The sequence below is a fragment of the Puntigrus tetrazona genome, chromosome 17 (genome assembly GCF_018831695.1).
Source record: "Puntigrus tetrazona isolate hp1 chromosome 17, ASM1883169v1, whole genome shotgun sequence".
Classification (NCBI taxonomy): Eukaryota; Metazoa; Chordata; class Actinopteri; order Cypriniformes; family Cyprinidae; genus Puntigrus; species Puntigrus tetrazona.
This window is the reverse complement of record NC_056715.1, coordinates 16,900,083-16,917,397: the sequence shown is the minus strand read 5'-3', so window position 1 is coordinate 16,917,397 and position 17,315 is coordinate 16,900,083. Positions and strand designations below refer to the sequence as shown.

At 39.4% G+C, this 17,315-nt stretch overlaps 2 protein-coding genes across 4 annotated transcripts; one reads left to right on the top strand and one right to left on the bottom strand.

The window, feature by feature from the left end:
- Window positions 1-1,883: 1,883 nt before the first annotated feature.
- On the bottom strand, window positions 1,884-4,755 carry LOC122362213 (putative E3 ubiquitin-protein ligase UBR7). The gene is made up of 10 exons (XM_043263557.1): window positions 4,441-4,755; window positions 3,958-4,091; window positions 3,788-3,848; window positions 3,618-3,713; window positions 3,490-3,543; window positions 3,305-3,410; window positions 2,827-3,125; window positions 2,535-2,694; window positions 2,123-2,184; window positions 1,884-2,040 (listed from the first exon to the last, which is right to left on the bottom strand). The coding sequence occupies exons 1-10, from the start codon at window positions 4,522-4,524 to the stop codon at window positions 1,969-1,971; spliced, it is 1,128 nt and encodes a 375-aa protein (XP_043119492.1). The 5' UTR covers window positions 4,525-4,755; the 3' UTR covers window positions 1,884-1,968.
- A 235-nt stretch (window positions 4,756-4,990) lies between these two features.
- ttc8 (tetratricopeptide repeat domain 8) lies at window positions 4,991-15,515 on the top strand. Of its 3 annotated transcripts, none has more exons than XM_043263553.1 (14): window positions 4,991-5,192; window positions 5,728-5,848; window positions 7,303-7,366; window positions 9,119-9,278; window positions 9,406-9,495; window positions 9,767-9,811; window positions 9,881-9,966; window positions 11,351-11,438; window positions 11,513-11,623; window positions 11,734-11,873; window positions 12,095-12,269; window positions 12,737-12,859; window positions 13,987-14,070; window positions 14,215-15,515. In XM_043263553.1, the coding sequence occupies exons 1-14, from the start codon at window positions 5,073-5,075 to the stop codon at window positions 14,329-14,331; spliced, it is 1,524 nt and encodes a 507-aa protein (XP_043119488.1). In that variant the 5' UTR covers window positions 4,991-5,072; the 3' UTR covers window positions 14,332-15,515. The 3 variants fall into 3 exon arrangements, with proteins under 3 accessions (XP_043119488.1, XP_043119489.1, XP_043119490.1); XM_043263555.1 differs by lacking the exon at window positions 4,991-5,192 and adding an exon at window positions 5,428-5,451; XM_043263554.1 differs by lacking the exon at window positions 9,767-9,811.
- The last annotated feature ends 1,800 nt before the right edge of the window (window positions 15,516-17,315 follow it).

Below are 17,315 nucleotides of genomic sequence, written 5' to 3'. Positions count from 1 at the left end.
TATTGTGACTATTGAAGAACGAGTTTTGTGTTTTTCTATTATATTACCAAACTGATATTATTAAACTCATATTATCAAACTTATATTGAGTTTTCATTCCTTACCGCATCTGTCATTGTGACAGAGGAGTCTGAATATTATTAATCGTAATATCCCTGCATAACAACCTAAAGCTGTAAGTATGTTTTCAAGTTTTGTGTATCACAAAAAAAATCTCAACTGCATGATTGTTTGTCATCAGCAGAAAACAGCAGATCTTTCTTTAGGACACCTTTTCACAGACAGACTGTGGAGCTGCTCTGGGATCAATGCTGTACAAACACGTGACACACAACCTGTTCAATAAACCGGAAGTTGTGCTGTTGACTCCTGAATCCATGTTTGATCGATCTGCTCTAGTGTCTTAGGATTCAGTGACTAGAGACAGACGTGTTTGAATCAGTGTGTGAACAGTGCTGGGAAGTAACTAGCTACATGTAACGGCATTGTATAATTTCATTACAAAATAAAAGTTATTGTAATCAGTTATGATAAAATGTGTAATTCAATTAGTTAAGAATTACAAAGGGGTTACACCAGATTTCTGATGTAATAATGACTTTTCTAATTTCTAATTATTACGAGAAACTAATATAAGACTCGGAAGGGGGCGGAAATGTTTACATAACGAGAAGCTCATAATTATTACTTATCTCGTAATAATGACAACCTTTGTCGTAATAATGACTTATTTTGTCATAATTATTTTGTCGTAATAATGAAAAACTTTATAAAAATAATGACTTTACATCTTTAATGACTGCTCAACGCATGCGCAGTGCATGAGTGACGGCCCGCCAGCGACATCTGCTGGACAAAGCCATGCAAGAACACCGCATATAATCAGTCATTAAATAACGATTTCAGATCATTTATCTGCATGTAGTCTTATTAATGTGTTGCACTTACCAGCAAGTTAATTTACTAGAGAATGAAGTTCATGTCTTCCAACGAATAAAATAATATATTCCAACAAAAATCATATGCATTTTAGGAAGAAATGAAAGCCATTACATATAAACTTAATGAACAGATGTTCATTTCTATGACCTGTTAGTTTTATTAGCTGTCAATATAAGCCCACAGCGCAGTCTCATATCTCTTGCCCAAAGCGTATCTGTTTGTTACCACGACAACCGCTTGGACTCCAGAGTCCCTCACCGCTTGAATGTGAAAAATACTTAATGTGGGTAAAAGTACAACGAATTCAGAATACAGGCAAGCATAAGAGCCCAAAATTTGAGCACAACACCCAAAGTTAAGCATCTTCCAGTAAACTGTTAGAGAAAATTGCTGCATAAGCGTCACATTTCTATGATGGGTATAAACGAGCATAAACGTCTGGGAGATGTGAGTCCTGGAGCATGTCTATAACTCTCTCACACACACACAGGAAGGTTACTTTCGAAATGTATGAGGTTACTAATTACATAAGTTATCTAAAATGTAATAGGTAGTACAGATATTTCAATTACTTTACTAATGAAAAATATTCAAATGCATTCAATGATCCAAAATAGAGAACATCATTTATATATACAGTGATGTAACCCCATTTGTAACTTATTTTCCTAATGTAATTTAGTTACATGTAACCAATTACTTCCCAACAGTGCTAATAGTTATAACAAGTAGATTTTAAATGATCACAAAAGAAGATCAGCAGAGTTTTCACACAAATCAAGACTCATAAAAGCAGTGTCCATCTTCTGGTGCATTGATGTCCCTGCAGAAAGAACCAGTATGAACACAAAGCAAACTAGAACACAAACACTGAGCCCTTGACTAGAGATTCTTAGGCGAGGCAATAATAATGAAGTAATTAAAAGGTCTGCACACCAGCATCAGTGTTTTTGCTCTGAGACTTTATTAAAGTGGATCCAGCCAAAGGTGTACAGTCCCATAATAATCAGTGTGTTGTTGATGGCTTCAGTTCAACCGCCTCTTCTTTCTTGTTTGCAGTTCCTCCAAAAACTCACGGAAAGCTTCAGGAGTGACGTCCTATAAACAAACTACACCCGTTAGAATTGAGCTTCACTGCCTATATTTCTCAGTGACTCACACAGAAGCTAGTCGTCGTCACCTTTCTCTGGTTTGCAGATTGCAGAAGAAAGTCGTGCAGCTCGTGTTTCAGGTCATTGTACTCTAGACACAAACAGTCCACATTTCATTTAAAGGCTCTTCTACAACACACACTTGTTAAAATAAAGAATTGGATTAACATTTATGTTAAAATCTCTTTTTCTTTCCCGAGCCTTTTTCAGCTAGGACGCCTTTCACCTTTAAGACACATTCACACAGAAAACAGCTGTTTTACATTATAATAATATAATAAATAGGTTTTAATGTATTGTTGGTGTATTTTGAGCATTTTTTTTTTTATTTTGTCCACTTGTGTAAATGTGTACGTGTGTAGATGTTTCAATAACAGGGCCACACACACTCTCTCTCTCTCTCTCACTCACACACACACTCACACACACACACTCTCTTACTGTAGATGATCTCCAGCTGCTGCTCGTGGGGCAGGGAGGTGATGCAGGACATCAGCAGCTCTTCACTGCTCAGCGTTTCAGCTTTGGCTTTCTCCTCGTACGCCAGCAGCGTGTCTGATTCGTCCAGCAGGAAAGGAACTCCCGCCTTTACATACATTCTCTAGACATAATATTTATCATAAAAACACAAGATTATAGTAGAAAAAAAAAATCTTGTATTTATAAACTGCCACATATGTTCAAGATGCTCTTGAATACAAGTTTTCTTTTTGGATTCTGAACTGAAGCTCACCTTGCAGTCGGTACATGTGCAGAGTTTTGCTCTCCAGCAGTAAGGCCAGAACACAGCTCCGCTTCTGGCGCTCACCGACTCTTTGGCCTCCAGCTCTTTTAAAGTGCATCTGGTACGTTCAGAGGGCTGCTGCGCCGAACGGCTGGTCTCTGGATCAGAGCTCTGATGAACATTCATCACATCACCTGAAGGCTGAGAGACTGAGCTCAGGTCATTCAGACTCCCCGGCCCGTCTTCATCGGTCTTCAGAGCAGCAAAAACTTGCATTTTACTGAGACTCGGTTTATTCGTCTCAGAAACTTAGAAGAAAACACACAAACAGATAAATATAGATACCATTTAAAATAGAGCAATGATGCGTTGACTGCTTGATTTAACCCATTAAACTGAAAAAAATCTATTTATTAGTTAACACTAAGTTGACAGCACCAGTCCAAACACAAGATCATATCCTGCAGACACAATCAAACGGAGTCACCTGCGAAATGAGCCGCATACGTCTGGAGGAACGGTGCTCGAGTCATGCAGCGATCACAGATCATCTCCATCAGATCTTCACAGTCCACCACCGCAGCCTCCAGGTGCTGAAACATCAAGACAAGAAGAGTCCAGATGACAGCCAAGAGAGAGAGAGAGAGAGTGTGTGTGTGTGTGTGTGTGTACCTTCTCGTGGAACCAGTCTTCACACACGATACACTGGATCATTTCTTCATTAACCTTCACAGAATTATAAACAAATCAGAAAGGTCTGCTCTTCTCAAGGAGCTTCATTCTCCAGCAGAGTCACAAACCTGATCGTCTTCATCAGGATACGGTCTGTCGCACGAGCAGTAGCGTCCAAAGAAGTTGTGATTGTACGAGTTTTTCACATTCTGTCCTGCTTTTTCCTTTGAACGTCACACAGCGCGTTAGATCACGTAAAACATGCCACGAACTCAAGCGTTCATCTCCTGACACTTACCGTAAGAAGACTACATTTGAAGCCATGGAATTTCTCATTGCCACAATCACAGCGAAAATTTCTGGTAAAATAAACAAACGCTTATTTTTTTAAACTTTCTAACTCCCTGCCCAATGAAATATCGGAATCTCAAGACTGCAGAACTGATAAGATCAAGACCTATATCAGACCTCTTGGTGTAGAGTTCACAGATGTCATGTCCATCGTGACACGCGTTTGCACAGGCCAGACACACACCGGCCGGCTCCATGCCAGCAGAAACACACGTGTTACACGCAAACACAGCCTGCCTCTTTAGGTAACCCTGAGAGACAAAGACAGAAAGATCAACTTTGACATTGAACAGACTTCCATAGATTTTCTACCAGGTTAACAGTACTTCTATCCCCTAACCCCAAACCTACCCATCAGAGAGAGACAGAGAGACAGAGAGAGAGAGAGAGAGACAGAGAGAGAGAGAGACAGAGAGAGAGAGAGAGAGAGAGAGAGAGAGACAGACAGACAGACAGACAGACAGACAGACAGACAGACAGACAGACAGACAGACAGACAGACAGACAGACAGATAGATAGATAGATAGATAGATAGATAGATAGATAGATAGATAGATAGATAGATAGATAGATAGATAGATCACAAACACACTGTTTACCTTTGGATAGGAGCAGTGATCGGGGTCACTTCCGGCCAGCACAGCGAACGCCTCATACAACTCACCTACTGCACACTGATCCATATCTCTCTCTCTCTCTCTCTCTCTCTCTCTCTCTCTCTCTCTCTCTCACACACACATACACACACACAAGCACAAACGCAAAAGCAAAAGCAAACGCAACGCGACGCTACACAGCACACAAACAGCGCAGCCTAGACTTCACGGTGTTAAAATCTCGGTGAACTAAAGCATCGTGTGAACAAGAAAGAGCGGCTGTCTCTCAAGCGAGAGTCGGCGCGACACGTCACTTCCGGTTCGTGAGTCTAGAAATTATGGCGGGAATCGTGTTGACTCCCCATCTGAAATGATTAAAAGTAAAAAAAAAAACAAAAAAAATATTTTCATTATCCGCCAACGTTTTATTGCAAATCATTTAGAAAGAGTCGAGGTGTTACTTCGAGTGGATTGTGTGAAAAATGTTGGGCTGCTGTGTTGTGTTTTGTTCCGCACGTGCTGTATCCGGCGTTGTCAGGGTTACGTGACGCGTTCTGACGTCAGCGAAGCGTCGGCTCCGGTCGAGCAGTCTGTGTCGTTTCTCGGTAACTTTCGTCGGTTTGTCAGCGGCACAGATGGAGGTGACGGTCACCATGGACCCGCTGTTTCTGGCCTGGAGCAGCTGCAGGAGGCGGAAGTTCCAGAGATGCTCGGACATCTGCTCGAAGCTCCTGTCAGAAAGCCCGTATGACCAGGTCAGTGAGCAGCTAGCGGTTAGCTGAGGGAGATTAGCGCTCATAAGCGCATTATTCTCACTCAGTGTAACACAGATTCTGAATTCCAAAAGTTTCCTGACCTATAGCGATATGAAGTTGTTTATTAAGCTTCTTGGAATGCATACAGACGTGTTTTATTGATTTATGTGCTGCTTCACATCATTGTCTGAACTGAAATGTTCACGCTCTTCCTATTACTGTGTTTGCCAAGGAGCCTGGTACTTGTCATGTTTCTGAGGTAATTGTTTGTAACATTTTCATGAAGCTCATCAATTGCTCCTTATTATAGTAATATAATCAATAATTATTATGTCCTTAATACTTCCTGTATGTCACTCCCTGTGCTTCATTCTCAATACTATTATACTATCCCATACTATTTGTTCAGTAATCCCTCTGTTAGCTTCCGCTTCTGCTCATTTTTCAAGTACTTCATCTTCTCCTTTTGACTGTAACTCTGGATGGTCTTCTGTTGTGCTGAAAGCTGAAGCTGATGTGCTCCGCTGGTTTGTAGGCGGCGTGGAGCTTGAAGACGAGAGCTCTGACGGAGATGGTGTACATTGATGAGGTGGAGGTGGATCAGGAAGGCATCGCTGATATGATGTTGGACGAGAGCTCCATCGCTCAGGTGGCACGTGAGTATTTCATTGACACCTCAGCCGGTCGAGTCAGGTATATTAGTATATATTGCAGCTCAGTTGCTCCAGGTCTATCAATCAATCAATCAATCATTTTTATTTATATAGCGCTTTTAACAACACAGGTTGCATCAAAGCACTGTACAGTATAATGACAGGGATGTATAATGACGAAAGTGACCAATTTCTTATTAAATGCAGAGACGGTCTCTGTAGTCAATTCAACGATAATCACTAGAAGTTAAGTGTCCCCAACCAAGCAAGCCAGAGGCGACAGCGGCAGAAACAAAACCCCATGCATACAGAATGGAGAAAAAAAACCTTGGGAGAAACCAGACTCAGTTGGGGTCAGTTCTCCTCTGACCGACGCCCAGCACTTAACTCCAGTTCAATTTTAAACGCTGCTGTGTCAGGTAGTGTAAATGACTTTGTGTGTGTGTGTGTGTGTGTGTGTGCATCAGGATCTGGTGATCTGTCGACGGGCGCATCTAGGTGTTCTGGTCTCTGATGAACATAATCTCTGGGTGCTGATCCACCATCTAGTCTGGATACAAACTGTGAAAACAGATTGAGAAGGAAACAGGACTAATATTAGCGTAGATGCCATTCTTTTTACGATGTCAAGTACATCGAGGAGTAGTGTTTCGGTTCCAGCAAATCTAAGTAATGCAGCCTAAAAATCCTTTAACGGTTTGAATAATAAAAAGGTGTGTTGGTGTATATGTGTAGGCTAAGTTAAAAGATGTGTCTTTAATCTAGATTTAAACTGGCAGAGTGTGTCTGCTTCCCGAACACAGTTAGGAGATTGTTCCAGAGTTTAGGTGCTAGATAGGAAAATGATCTGCCCTTCGCAGTTGATTTTGATATTCTAGGTATTATCAAATGGCCAGAGTTTTGAGAAGCGCGAGCGGACGTGCAGGACTATAATGTGATAAGAGCTCGCTCAAGTATTGAGAGCTAAACCATTCAGGGCTTTATAGGTAATTAATAAGATTTTAAAATCTATTCGATGTTTGATAGGGAGCCAGTGCAGTGTTGACAGAACCGGTGTGTGATCATACTTCCTAGTTCTAGTAAGGACTCTGGCTGCTGCGTTTTGGACTAGCTGAAGTTTGTTTATTAAGCGTGCAGAACAACCACCCAATAAAGCATTGCAATAATCTAACCTTGAGGTCATAAACGCATGAATTAATATCTCTGCATTAGAGGTTGAAAGCATAGGTCGTAATTTAGATATATTTTTAAGATGGAAAAACGCAGTTTTACAGATGCTAGAAACATGATTTTCAAAGGAAAGATTGCGGTCAAACAGCACACCTAGGTTCCTAACTGATGATGAAGGTCTGTATTGGACAGCGATACAAGAACTGTGCTTACTGTCTATAAGCCACAGACATCTGTGAAAAAGGTATGTTTCTCCATTCTGTCTGCTCTTGTTTTGGTTTCATCAGGTCCAGGAACATCACTGAGGCTCCCAGGAACGAGTCAGGGAGGAGCGCCCACTCCAGCGGTCAGGTTCGGCCTCATCTGCTTTCTCCGACTCTTTAAATGACTGAAGCCTGAAGACGTAATTACTAGCTGCACTGTTGTAGTAATTAGAGTATCAGTTTCGTCCGGTGTGGACCGACTTTAGCTGTAGACACGGTGTGTGTGTGTGTGTGTGTGTGTGTAAAAACGATCAATCAATCAATCATTTTTATTTATATAGCGCTTTTAACAACACAGGTTGCATCAAAGCACTGTACAGTATAATGACAGGGATGTATAGTGACGAGAGTGACCAATTTCTTATTAAATGCAGAGACGGTCTCTGTAGTCAATTCAACGATAGTCACTAGAAGTTAAGTGTCCCCAACCAAGCAAGCCAGAGGCGACAGCGGCAAGGAAACAAAACCCCATGCATACAGAATGGAGAAAAAAAAACCTTGGGAGAAACCAGACTCAGTTGGGGTCAGTTCTCCTCTGACCGGACGCCCAGCACTTAACTTCCTGTTCAATTTTAAACGCAGCTGTGTCAGGTAGTGTAAATCAGTATCAATATAATGATCAGTAGAGTAAACATCCTGTGATGTGATGTATATTATAGATAAACTACAACTGCTAAATATGCCAAATATGATGGGGCGATTAAATGTGTTTATCTTTGTTGAGACTATCTTTGACTACGCCACTCCAATTTACTCTGGGTAGGAGATCCCAAGGCCACAAATAAGGGGGTCCCGCACGGCTATCCAATTAAATGAATGTACTCCAGGCGATATTACTATAAATCTCAAATCACTTTATTAAATACAATAGATTATTCGTATCTGAGTTTGCTCAGCAGCTGACAAGCGATGCTCATATGGGCTGGAAATACAAAAGTTTAAAGGGTAACACTTCCAAAACCATACCAAACACTACAATAACAAAAAAATAAAAAGAGAAAACACAAACCCAAAAGAAATTACAATTGACTTACACAGCACACGGACTCATACAAAAAAAAGAAAAAATGTATACACTCTTGGCACCCCACACTTGTGCATATGGAAGTGAATATACCCCTCTTCTGTAATCACACTGAGCAAGACTATATGTCAAGGCTTCACGGGAGCGCAACAGATTTGTCAAATAAAAATACAAGAAAACATGGGTCACACTCAAAATACAAAAAAATAAATGAAGGTGGGAGGAAAAAAACAAACAAATTCAAAACAATGTTCAAAAAAGAAAAGAAAAAGAGAAAAAAAAATGCAGTAGAAGATTGCAGTTTTCTTCAGGCTTGACCACGATGACCATCCACTGGAATCCTTGACCACTGTTCTCCCACCTTCTAAAGAAAACAAAGAAAACAAGCAAACAATCTACATAGAAAAGTGTAAGCCCCAAAAAAAAACAATAGTAATAATGCCATTAGGAGCAAGAATCCTGCCGACTGCGCCAAATAAATTGTAGTAACTGCGATATTTATTTATCGCGATACAAATATATTCACAATAAACGATAACAAGACTTTGATAAATGTAACGTTTAAAGAATGAGTGTTTACTGATGAGTGTATGAAGTATATTTTCAGCTTTCACCTTTATACAGAATTCAAACAGTAATCAGAATCAAAGCATGGCTTAATTTGGACACAAATGCATTGCTTGCTAGTTTGGGCTTTTGCTGTTCGATATGAGAGTTTACATATCTGTTGTCAAACTAACTATAATGTGTAGTTGTTTAGCGCTGTAATGAGGCTCTATTCCTCGTTGGGATATTTAACGGTGTGACGTGTCGTAGGCCGATGACCCAGTCAGGGCGTCCCATCACAGGGTTTGTGAGGCCCAGCACTCTCTCTGGTAGACCAGAAACTATGGAGCAGGCCATCAGAACGCCCCGCACGGCCAGCACGGCCCGACCCGTCACCAGTGCTTCCGGCAGATTTGTCAGGATGGGAACGGTAAGGTGCTGTGTTGTTCTTCAGAACAGATTTTATGGACTACAGACAGTATGTGCAGTGATCTGTAATGCCTGCAAACACCTTAAACTAAAGCGTCTAACTTTCTTTTTTTTTGTTACCAAATCAGGCTTCCATGCTCACAAATCCAGATGGACCATTCATTAATCTGTCTAGGTTAAACTTGGCAAAGTATGCCAAGAGACCGAACTTGTCCAAGGTATTTTAACCTAATTGAAAAACTACAAGTAAAACCTTTTCATATATCTTGAAAAACTCAATGTGAACAGGTGGTTCCTTTTAATTATGATCTAATGTAATAGCTGTGTGTATTAAGCATCTTAATATGCCATCGTACACTAATCAACATTTAAATAGATCAAATCTTTTCATCAAAGTTGTCCTAAAACACAAATGTGTTCTTGTCTTAGAAGAACTTGTTTTGATTTTCTAAACTCTTCCCACTCTTGTCTCTGACTCTCATGTACAAGACCTTGTTTGAATACGTCTTCCATCATGAAAACGATGTAAAAAATGTAAGTACGTCTGTCATTCTGTTGTAAAAGCTGTTTGCTGTGTATCATTTTCCATCTCGTCTGTTTCAGGCATTAGATCTGGCTGCTCTTGCCACAGAACATGCTCAGTTCAAAGACTGGTGGTGGAAAGTACAGCTGGGAAAATGCTATTACAGGTGAGAGACAGTGAATATATAAGTGAAGCACGCAAGTTAAGAGCATGATGAATATATAGAAGTGTGCTCTCCCATAAGCACGACTCCTTTTTAATAGTCAGGTTAAATTGTATTAAACAAAAACTGTCTAATTAATTTAACATAAATGTATTAAATGTTTAAGGTTTTACATCTATAAAGAAAAAAATTAAAATTTATTAAAACATTTGAAATATGAAATTTCCTTCTTTCGTATTTATAATTTTTACTTATTATAGTTTTTTTTACAATTTACCACTAAATTCCCCAATTATATTATTAGCTTGCATGAGAAATAGAAAAAAAACACTTAAATGATGTCCTAAGTTTAATTTAAGTTGTTTCTGGATGTTGACCTTGGTGCTGGGTGTAGAATTCTGGCATCTGCTGGTTAGAGACAGACCTAAAGTGGTTACAGTTTAGGAAAGTAATTGTGTTGACCAGCAGAGGGCCATAGAGAGACATTCGTTTTACTGGAAGTGGACAACTGCTCAATTATTGTGAATTTATTTCTAAAACTATCTATATGTTACCATTAGAAAAAACATTAAAAATAAATATTCTTTAAAATAGTTCCAGTTTTTGTAATTTTTCATGCATTTTGAAATTTGACAATCTGATCAATTTTAATGAATCAAGTATAAAAAATAAACTTTTGAATGTTGAAGAAATTAAATAAAAGATATGTCTAGTCAGGCACCGCCCACCGCCCATGACATCACTGAGCAACAACAACACGGAAACATGTCGAAAAGAACGTTCCCAGAATCATCATGGCAGGTTCCCGGAACATTCCCTTCACCTACAGGGAACATTCTACTTATGTTATATAAACTTTCCTGGCTAACCAATAGGGAACATTCTATAGAAGTTCCTAAATTCGCAAGAACGTTCTCCTAAACTTTTTACTCCGATAGCACTGTTGTACATCGGTAGCCTAATCATCCAACCCCTACGTTCTCGGTAAATGCGACATGGAAGACGGGCGGATATGGACCTCAATAATCAGTATTTAATCACAATCATTAAAAATAATCAGCACATTTAACGAATTAGATTAATTAGACAGGTCAAAACCAACAGATCTGTTTTTGGCAGAGCTTCTGAGAGAGCTGTAAAACATATTGAGATGGGTTTTTTTTGTACTTGCACCACAAATATATATTCTTTTGGAAATCAACACCTAAAATAAAACTCCAAAAAGATGACAATATGAAACCTTTGTTGATGAAGAAACAAATTTATCCTAATACTGGAGGGTGAGCACAATTTTAGCAAATGTCCATTATTGGTGTACTATTCTTTGAAGAGAGCTTATTTGTTTGTGTTTTAATGATAATTTCCAATCAACCGGTTGCGTTTGTAGATTAGGTTTGCACCGTGAAGCCGAGAAGCAGTTCAGATCAGCGCTCGCACACCAAGAATTTGTTGATACTCACCTCTACCTCGCAAAGGTACCGTAGACAGGTCAAGATGTGTTACAGCTCCATGTAATTACTTCCCAGTAAGAGCTCTTTGTGCTGTGCAGGTGTATCAGCGGCTCGATCAGCCCATCACCGCTCTGAATGTGTTCAAGCAAGGCTTGGATCACTTCCCTGCCGAGGTCACGCTGCTCACGGGAATCGCGCGCATTCATGAGGTATTTCTGTTTTAGTCTTTTTTGTTTGGTATTTGTTTAATGTTTATCTGATTTATTATACTGTACATTAATTTGCCATATTTATGTAATTATCTACCTGTCTCCATCAGGAAATGAATAACATGACCTCAGCCACAGAATACTATAAAGAAGTATTAAAGCAGGACAACACACACGTGGAGGCCATTGCCTGTATTGGCAGTAATCATTTTTACACAGACCAGCCAGAGATTGCCCTGCGCTTCTACAGGTGATTATTTTTTTCTTTCATTCACATTATTAAAAAAAGTACGTGTAAAACCGTAAGAAGCTTCTGTCATAAGGTATTTCACATATTTCAAATGTTAATCGTTGGATTAACTAACCATTAAAAATACAATCAATAGGAAAAAACGAATGGTTATTAGCGGCCCTGATTTGAGTAAACACATGGGACCTCTGCATCATGTCTGTGTCTCTGTTCTTGTCCAGGCGTTTGCTGCAGATGGGGGTGTTCAACTGCCAGCTCTATAACAATCTAGGCCTGTGCTGTTTCTACGCTCAGCAGTATGATATGACCCTGTCGTCCTTTGAGAGAGCTTTAGCCCTGGTGTCCAGTGATGAGGAACAGGCCGATATCTGGTATAATCTGGGACACGTTGCAGTGGTGAGCAGACACTTGGTGCCCTCCTCAGTATAAGAGTCTCCAGATGAGACAGACCATCTCTGACTCCCAGACATGTATTCCTCAGTCTGACCGCTACAGACCAATCAGAAGTTTGATTCACACTGATATCCCTCGAAAGAATGTCTTTATGCAAACCAAACATGAGAGGCATACCTGGCTTTAACTGCTCCTCTACATGTTACCTTGATGACAAAGAAGTGGCTATTTTTTATTTCCTTTTTTATTGTAGATTTGTGTACATCAGTTGGTTTTGGAAAAAAAAAACTGTGTATTAATTTTGAGGGAAAGAAAGTATTTATCAAAGTATTGTGGGTTATCATTGTTCTCAAAGCAGAAACAATTGATGGAAATGTATTTTTGAAGAAATCAAGATCAGTCTGTAATTGTGTTAATAAATAATACATTATGGATATTTCTAGCTTTTCTCCTCTATCTCTGTTCCACAGGGCATTGGTGACTTGACTCTGGCTTACCAATGCTTTAAACTGGCTTTGGCTTTTAACAATAACCACGGTGAAGCTTACAATAACTTGGCCGTGTTGGAGCTACGGAAAGGCCGCATCGAGCAGGTCAGTTCCTCTTCAGTTTAGCTACTTTCTCACTAGATTTAGTGACTTTCCCAGACTTTTTTTTAAAAGTTTAAGGACAAATATAGCAAACTTATATCTAGCATCTTGCCCACTATTCATCTGTATACAGATCAGCGAATTTGTCATTATGATGTCATCTAGTCACATTTAGCTACCAGTTTTAGCTACTTTCAATTGAAAGCATTTAGCAACACTACTCACAACAACTACTTAGGAAATTAAGGAAAATGTACTGTTGCATATCTTTTTAAAAGAATGAATACTGTATTTAATCTAAAGATTGCTTCTATAACAAACAAAAGCACAGATGTGATGTAAAGAGATCGATAGTGCAGTGAGGAGTAGGGGTGGGCGATATAGCCTTAAAATTACATCACAATATTTAAAAAATATTTGCAATAATAATATGACAATATACAAAAAAAAAATGAATCAATACAAAGATGGAATAACATTTTCTTAGTGTCACGTATTGCAGTTGTAGATAAAATACACAACAAAAGGAATAAACAAAAAGGTTTCATTACGTGTAACATTAAACAACAATATTCCACGACAGAGACAAAGAAGAAACTGAATGCATTTAAGGACAGGGAAACAATCAGGGAGAACTAAAACCGTGAAAAGACACAGGTGGGAACTAATTAAATAATATCACGTAACAGGAACAGGAATGACCAAATAAGGAAACACAGGGACAAAAACAAGAAACAGGAAAACGAAGCAACACCACACAGATTCTGTTAAACTTGTGATTATAGCTGACAGACCACAGCATTTATTAATGCAAACAACTTCTTCCATTGAGCTACTGTCATTGATAACAGACTACCTGCTTCAAAGTGTATGTCTATTGTCAGAGTGGCAGAAGCTACATTATACTGCAAAACTAGTTTGTTTTTTTTACCAGTGTTGAACAAGTTACTAAGTAACTGGTAATTGGTTGCAAAAGTAACAGGGAAGTTAGCAATTAAAGAGTACTGCACCTCAGAAGCAGGATTGATTACCCTGTAATACATTTACTAGAGAAACATGCAGATGTGCTTTAGGATTGGGGTTAGGATGGGCTTCTTGTCTAATGAAAGACTTTTGTTTTGTTGTCACAGGCGAAAGCTTTTCTGCAGACGGCTGCTTCTTTGTCTCCTCACATGTATGAGCCGCATTTTAACTTTGCCACGCTCTCTGATAAGGTATGACTCTCAACCCTGATGTGTGCTGTTCTGTCATTTTATTTTAAATCACAACATGAATTACTTTCTAAAATAACAAAATAAACAAATAAACAAATAACAAATAAATGCTTATTTTAACAAACCTATCTGTGTCGCTGGAAGGTGGGCGATCTTCAGAGTAGCTACATGGCCGCTCAGAAGTCTGAGGATGCGTTTCCTGAGCATGTGGACACTCAGCAGATCCTGAAAAACCTCAGACAGCATTTTGCCACCCTATGAGACGTCTCAACAGTTATCACTGTTTAGGCATAAAAATGACCTGCAAGGATTGTAGTTATATGTAGATATATGTATGTATAGACATACTCTTCCTGACATTGCCCGATTATAATTTGTATGCTTAATAATATAAAGGATTGTAAAAAAAAAAAAAAAAAGCCTTTTTTTTTTTTTTTTTTTTTTTTTTACTGTTTAATGTTACACAGCTCCAGCCCACTCCACTGTGGGTCCTTTTGATGAATTACAGGAAGTGCAGCTACTACTAAAATCTCAAAATGCTCTTTTAATTTTAATTTCAGTTAACTGCTGAAAGTATGGGGTAGCAGTGCACACATCCAGTGTTCATATCGATTTCATTTTAAGATTACTTTGAACTTAATGGAAATACATACTAGTAAACATGAATGGTGGACACCTAAGCTTCCACGAAGTGTGGTTAAAAACTCTATACCCATTGTTGCAAACTGTCACAACTCTCACAAAACTAATAAAACGCCTGCATCTTTGTAAACATGCCCAAAACTTAGGGTAGTCTAATCAAAGTTTTTGAGGCTAATAGTGATCTTTTTAAAGGTTTCTTTACATCATGTAGAATTATTTATAGTGATACCTCAATCAGTATTTTAGGCAATTCAGTTGTTGTATGCTGAGTAAGAAGCACTAATTGGAACACTTATAACCCTCATGAGACTGCTGGGCATTTAAACCTAAGTACTGAACAGATTTAAGCCAGCTTATTACTACAAATCACACAAGCACACCTAGTCAAAAAAAGACAGCAGGCATGCTTGCATCTCTGTGTGTTTCTGTGTTTGATACAGTGGATAAAGACAGGAGTGGAGGCCTTTTTGCAGGCAATTAAGTTGCTGTATGCTAAGTAAAGAGGAAGAAACGGTTCTCTGGCATTTAAAAGAGGGAGAGGAGAAGAAAAGAGGTCGTCGAGGGCAGGATTCAATGTCAGGCTTATCGCGGCAAAAGGGATCGAGGCGTGCGCACAGCATGCACCACAGGAGACGACAGTCGAGAGATATCCTGTAGTCCTGTAGCACACTCCGCACGATAGCATCGACGCAAACCAGGCATTTAAATTTCTTTCAAAGTCACGATGTTCAAATTGGACCACTTGTACAGCAAAGAACGCTCTGCGCGCAAAAAATTACCAAATAAAAAAAAATACGAAAACACTGCTCAAATCCTTTGACCCTCGTTTCAAAGCGCACATGCTCTGCCTGAGCGTCGTCTGCAAAACGTGCCGAGTCCCATTCAAGTAGGCAAAACACAGCAAAGGCAAGTGCACATGGAGATGGCCGTTCGACAAATCCACTACATGAACAGCTCTATGAAGCCTAGCGATTAAACTCGCTTCCACCTAGAATATCAAAATCAACTGCAGGCGGCAGATCATTTTCCTATCTAGCACCTAAACTCTGGAACAATCTCCCTAACTCTGTTCGGGAAGCAGACACACTCTGCCAGTTTAAATCTAGATTAAAGACACATCTTTTTAACTTAGCCTACACATAACACACCAACACGCCTTTTATTATTCAAATCCGTTAAAGGATTGTTAGGCTGCATTACTTAGATTTGCTGGGGGAACACTACTCCTACAATACGATGTACTTGTGACATCGTAAAAAGAATGGCATCTACGCTAATATTAGTCCTGTTTCTTTCTCAATCTGTTTTCAGTTTGTATCCAGACTAGATGGTGGATCAGCACCCAGAGATTATGTTCATCAGAGACCAGAACACCTAGATGCGCTCCGTGGACCAATCACCAGATCCTGATGCACACACACACACACACACACACACACACACACACACTAAGTCATTTACACTACCTGACACAGCAGCGTTTAAAATTGAACTGGAAGTTAAGTGCTGGGCGTCCGGTCAGAGGAGAACTGACCCCAACTGAGTCTGGTTTCTCCCAAGGTTTTTTTTTCTCCATTCTGTATGCATGGGGTTTTGTTTCCTTGCCGCTGTCGCCTCTGGCTTGCTTGGTTGGGGACACTTAACTTCTAGTGACTATCGTTGAATTGACTACAGAGTCCGTCTCTGCATTTAATAAGAAATTGGTCACTCTCGTCATTATACATCCCTGTCATTATACTGTACAGTGCTTTGATGCAACCTGTGTTGTTAAAAGCGCTATATAAATAAAAATGATTGATTGATTGATTCCACTTCCCTTGTGTGTGCGTGTCTTAAAGTGAAAGACGCGACATGAGACTTGTTTGCCTCTGTGTGTGTGTGTATTAAAGCGAAAGATGTGAGTGGTGGCCTTTTTGCAAGCAATTAATATGTAAACATGAGGATTAAATCAGCACTTTACATGAACGGAAGATAAGAAGATCGTGTACAGAATATATCAAATGTTGAGGCGAAGGTTTACGTGTGGCCTGTAATATTTCAACGTTTTTCAATTTGCGATCGCATAGTCATGCAATTTATGTGTGTCAGGTGACGTCTGAGGAGTGAAATTATGAATGAAGGGGTGTGGTTAGCTAGGTATAAAAGAGCAATGGTAGGAACGAGAACGGCAGGTGTTTTTTTTTTTCGGCGGAAATAGACTGATACTTCGCCTGTTTGTTTGCGCGTGGTTCGCAGGTGGATGTCTTTGGACCCAGGAGACGGGTATGACTCGGATTGAGATTGAGTGTTTTAACATTTGGTGTTTTAGCAAGAATAATATGTTTTAATATGTGCTTTTCAGTTCTACGAAACTTAAGGCTCATAGGCGAGGGATTTGTATATGCCGTTTTGGATTCTTTATAAGGGTAGGAGTTTGATGTATCTTATGTTTAACGTTAAATTAAGGTATTGTATTATGTTTCAGCTCTACGGAGCCCATTTGTTGCTCCGGTTTTACTTTTGAATTTATTTTATGGTTTATTTTTTTTAGTTCACCCAGGTATTTAAACTGGTAATAGGCCAAATTAATTTGGAACAACCTTTTGGGCGGACTAGTTTTTCTT

What these genes read in the sequence shown, in the direction of transcription:
- LOC122362213 (XM_043263557.1), bottom strand. Translation starts at nt 4,524, where the DNA reads ATGGATCAGTGTGCAGTAGGTGAGTTGTATGAGGCGTTCGCTGTGCTG. An exon ending in AAGACTGGTTCCACGAGAAG is followed by an intron (nt 3,411 to 3,489) that starts GTACACACACAC and finishes TTGATGTTTCAG; the next exon opens with CACCTGGAGGCTGCGGTGGT. An exon ending in GCAGCTGGAGATCATCTACA is followed by an intron (nt 2,185 to 2,534) that starts GTAAGAGAGTGT and finishes GTTTGTGTCTAG; the next exon opens with AGTACAATGACCTGAAACAC.
- ttc8 (XM_043263553.1), top strand. Translation starts at nt 5,073, where the DNA reads ATGGAGGTGACGGTCACCATGGACCCGCTGTTTCTGGCCTGGAGCAGC. An exon ending in CTGGGAAAATGCTATTACAG is followed by an intron (nt 9,967 to 11,350) that starts GTGAGAGACAGT and finishes TTGCGTTTGTAG; the next exon opens with ATTAGGTTTGCACCGTGAAG. An exon ending in ATCTGGGACACGTTGCAGTG is followed by an intron (nt 12,270 to 12,736) that starts GTGAGCAGACAC and finishes TCTGTTCCACAG; the next exon opens with GGCATTGGTGACTTGACTCT.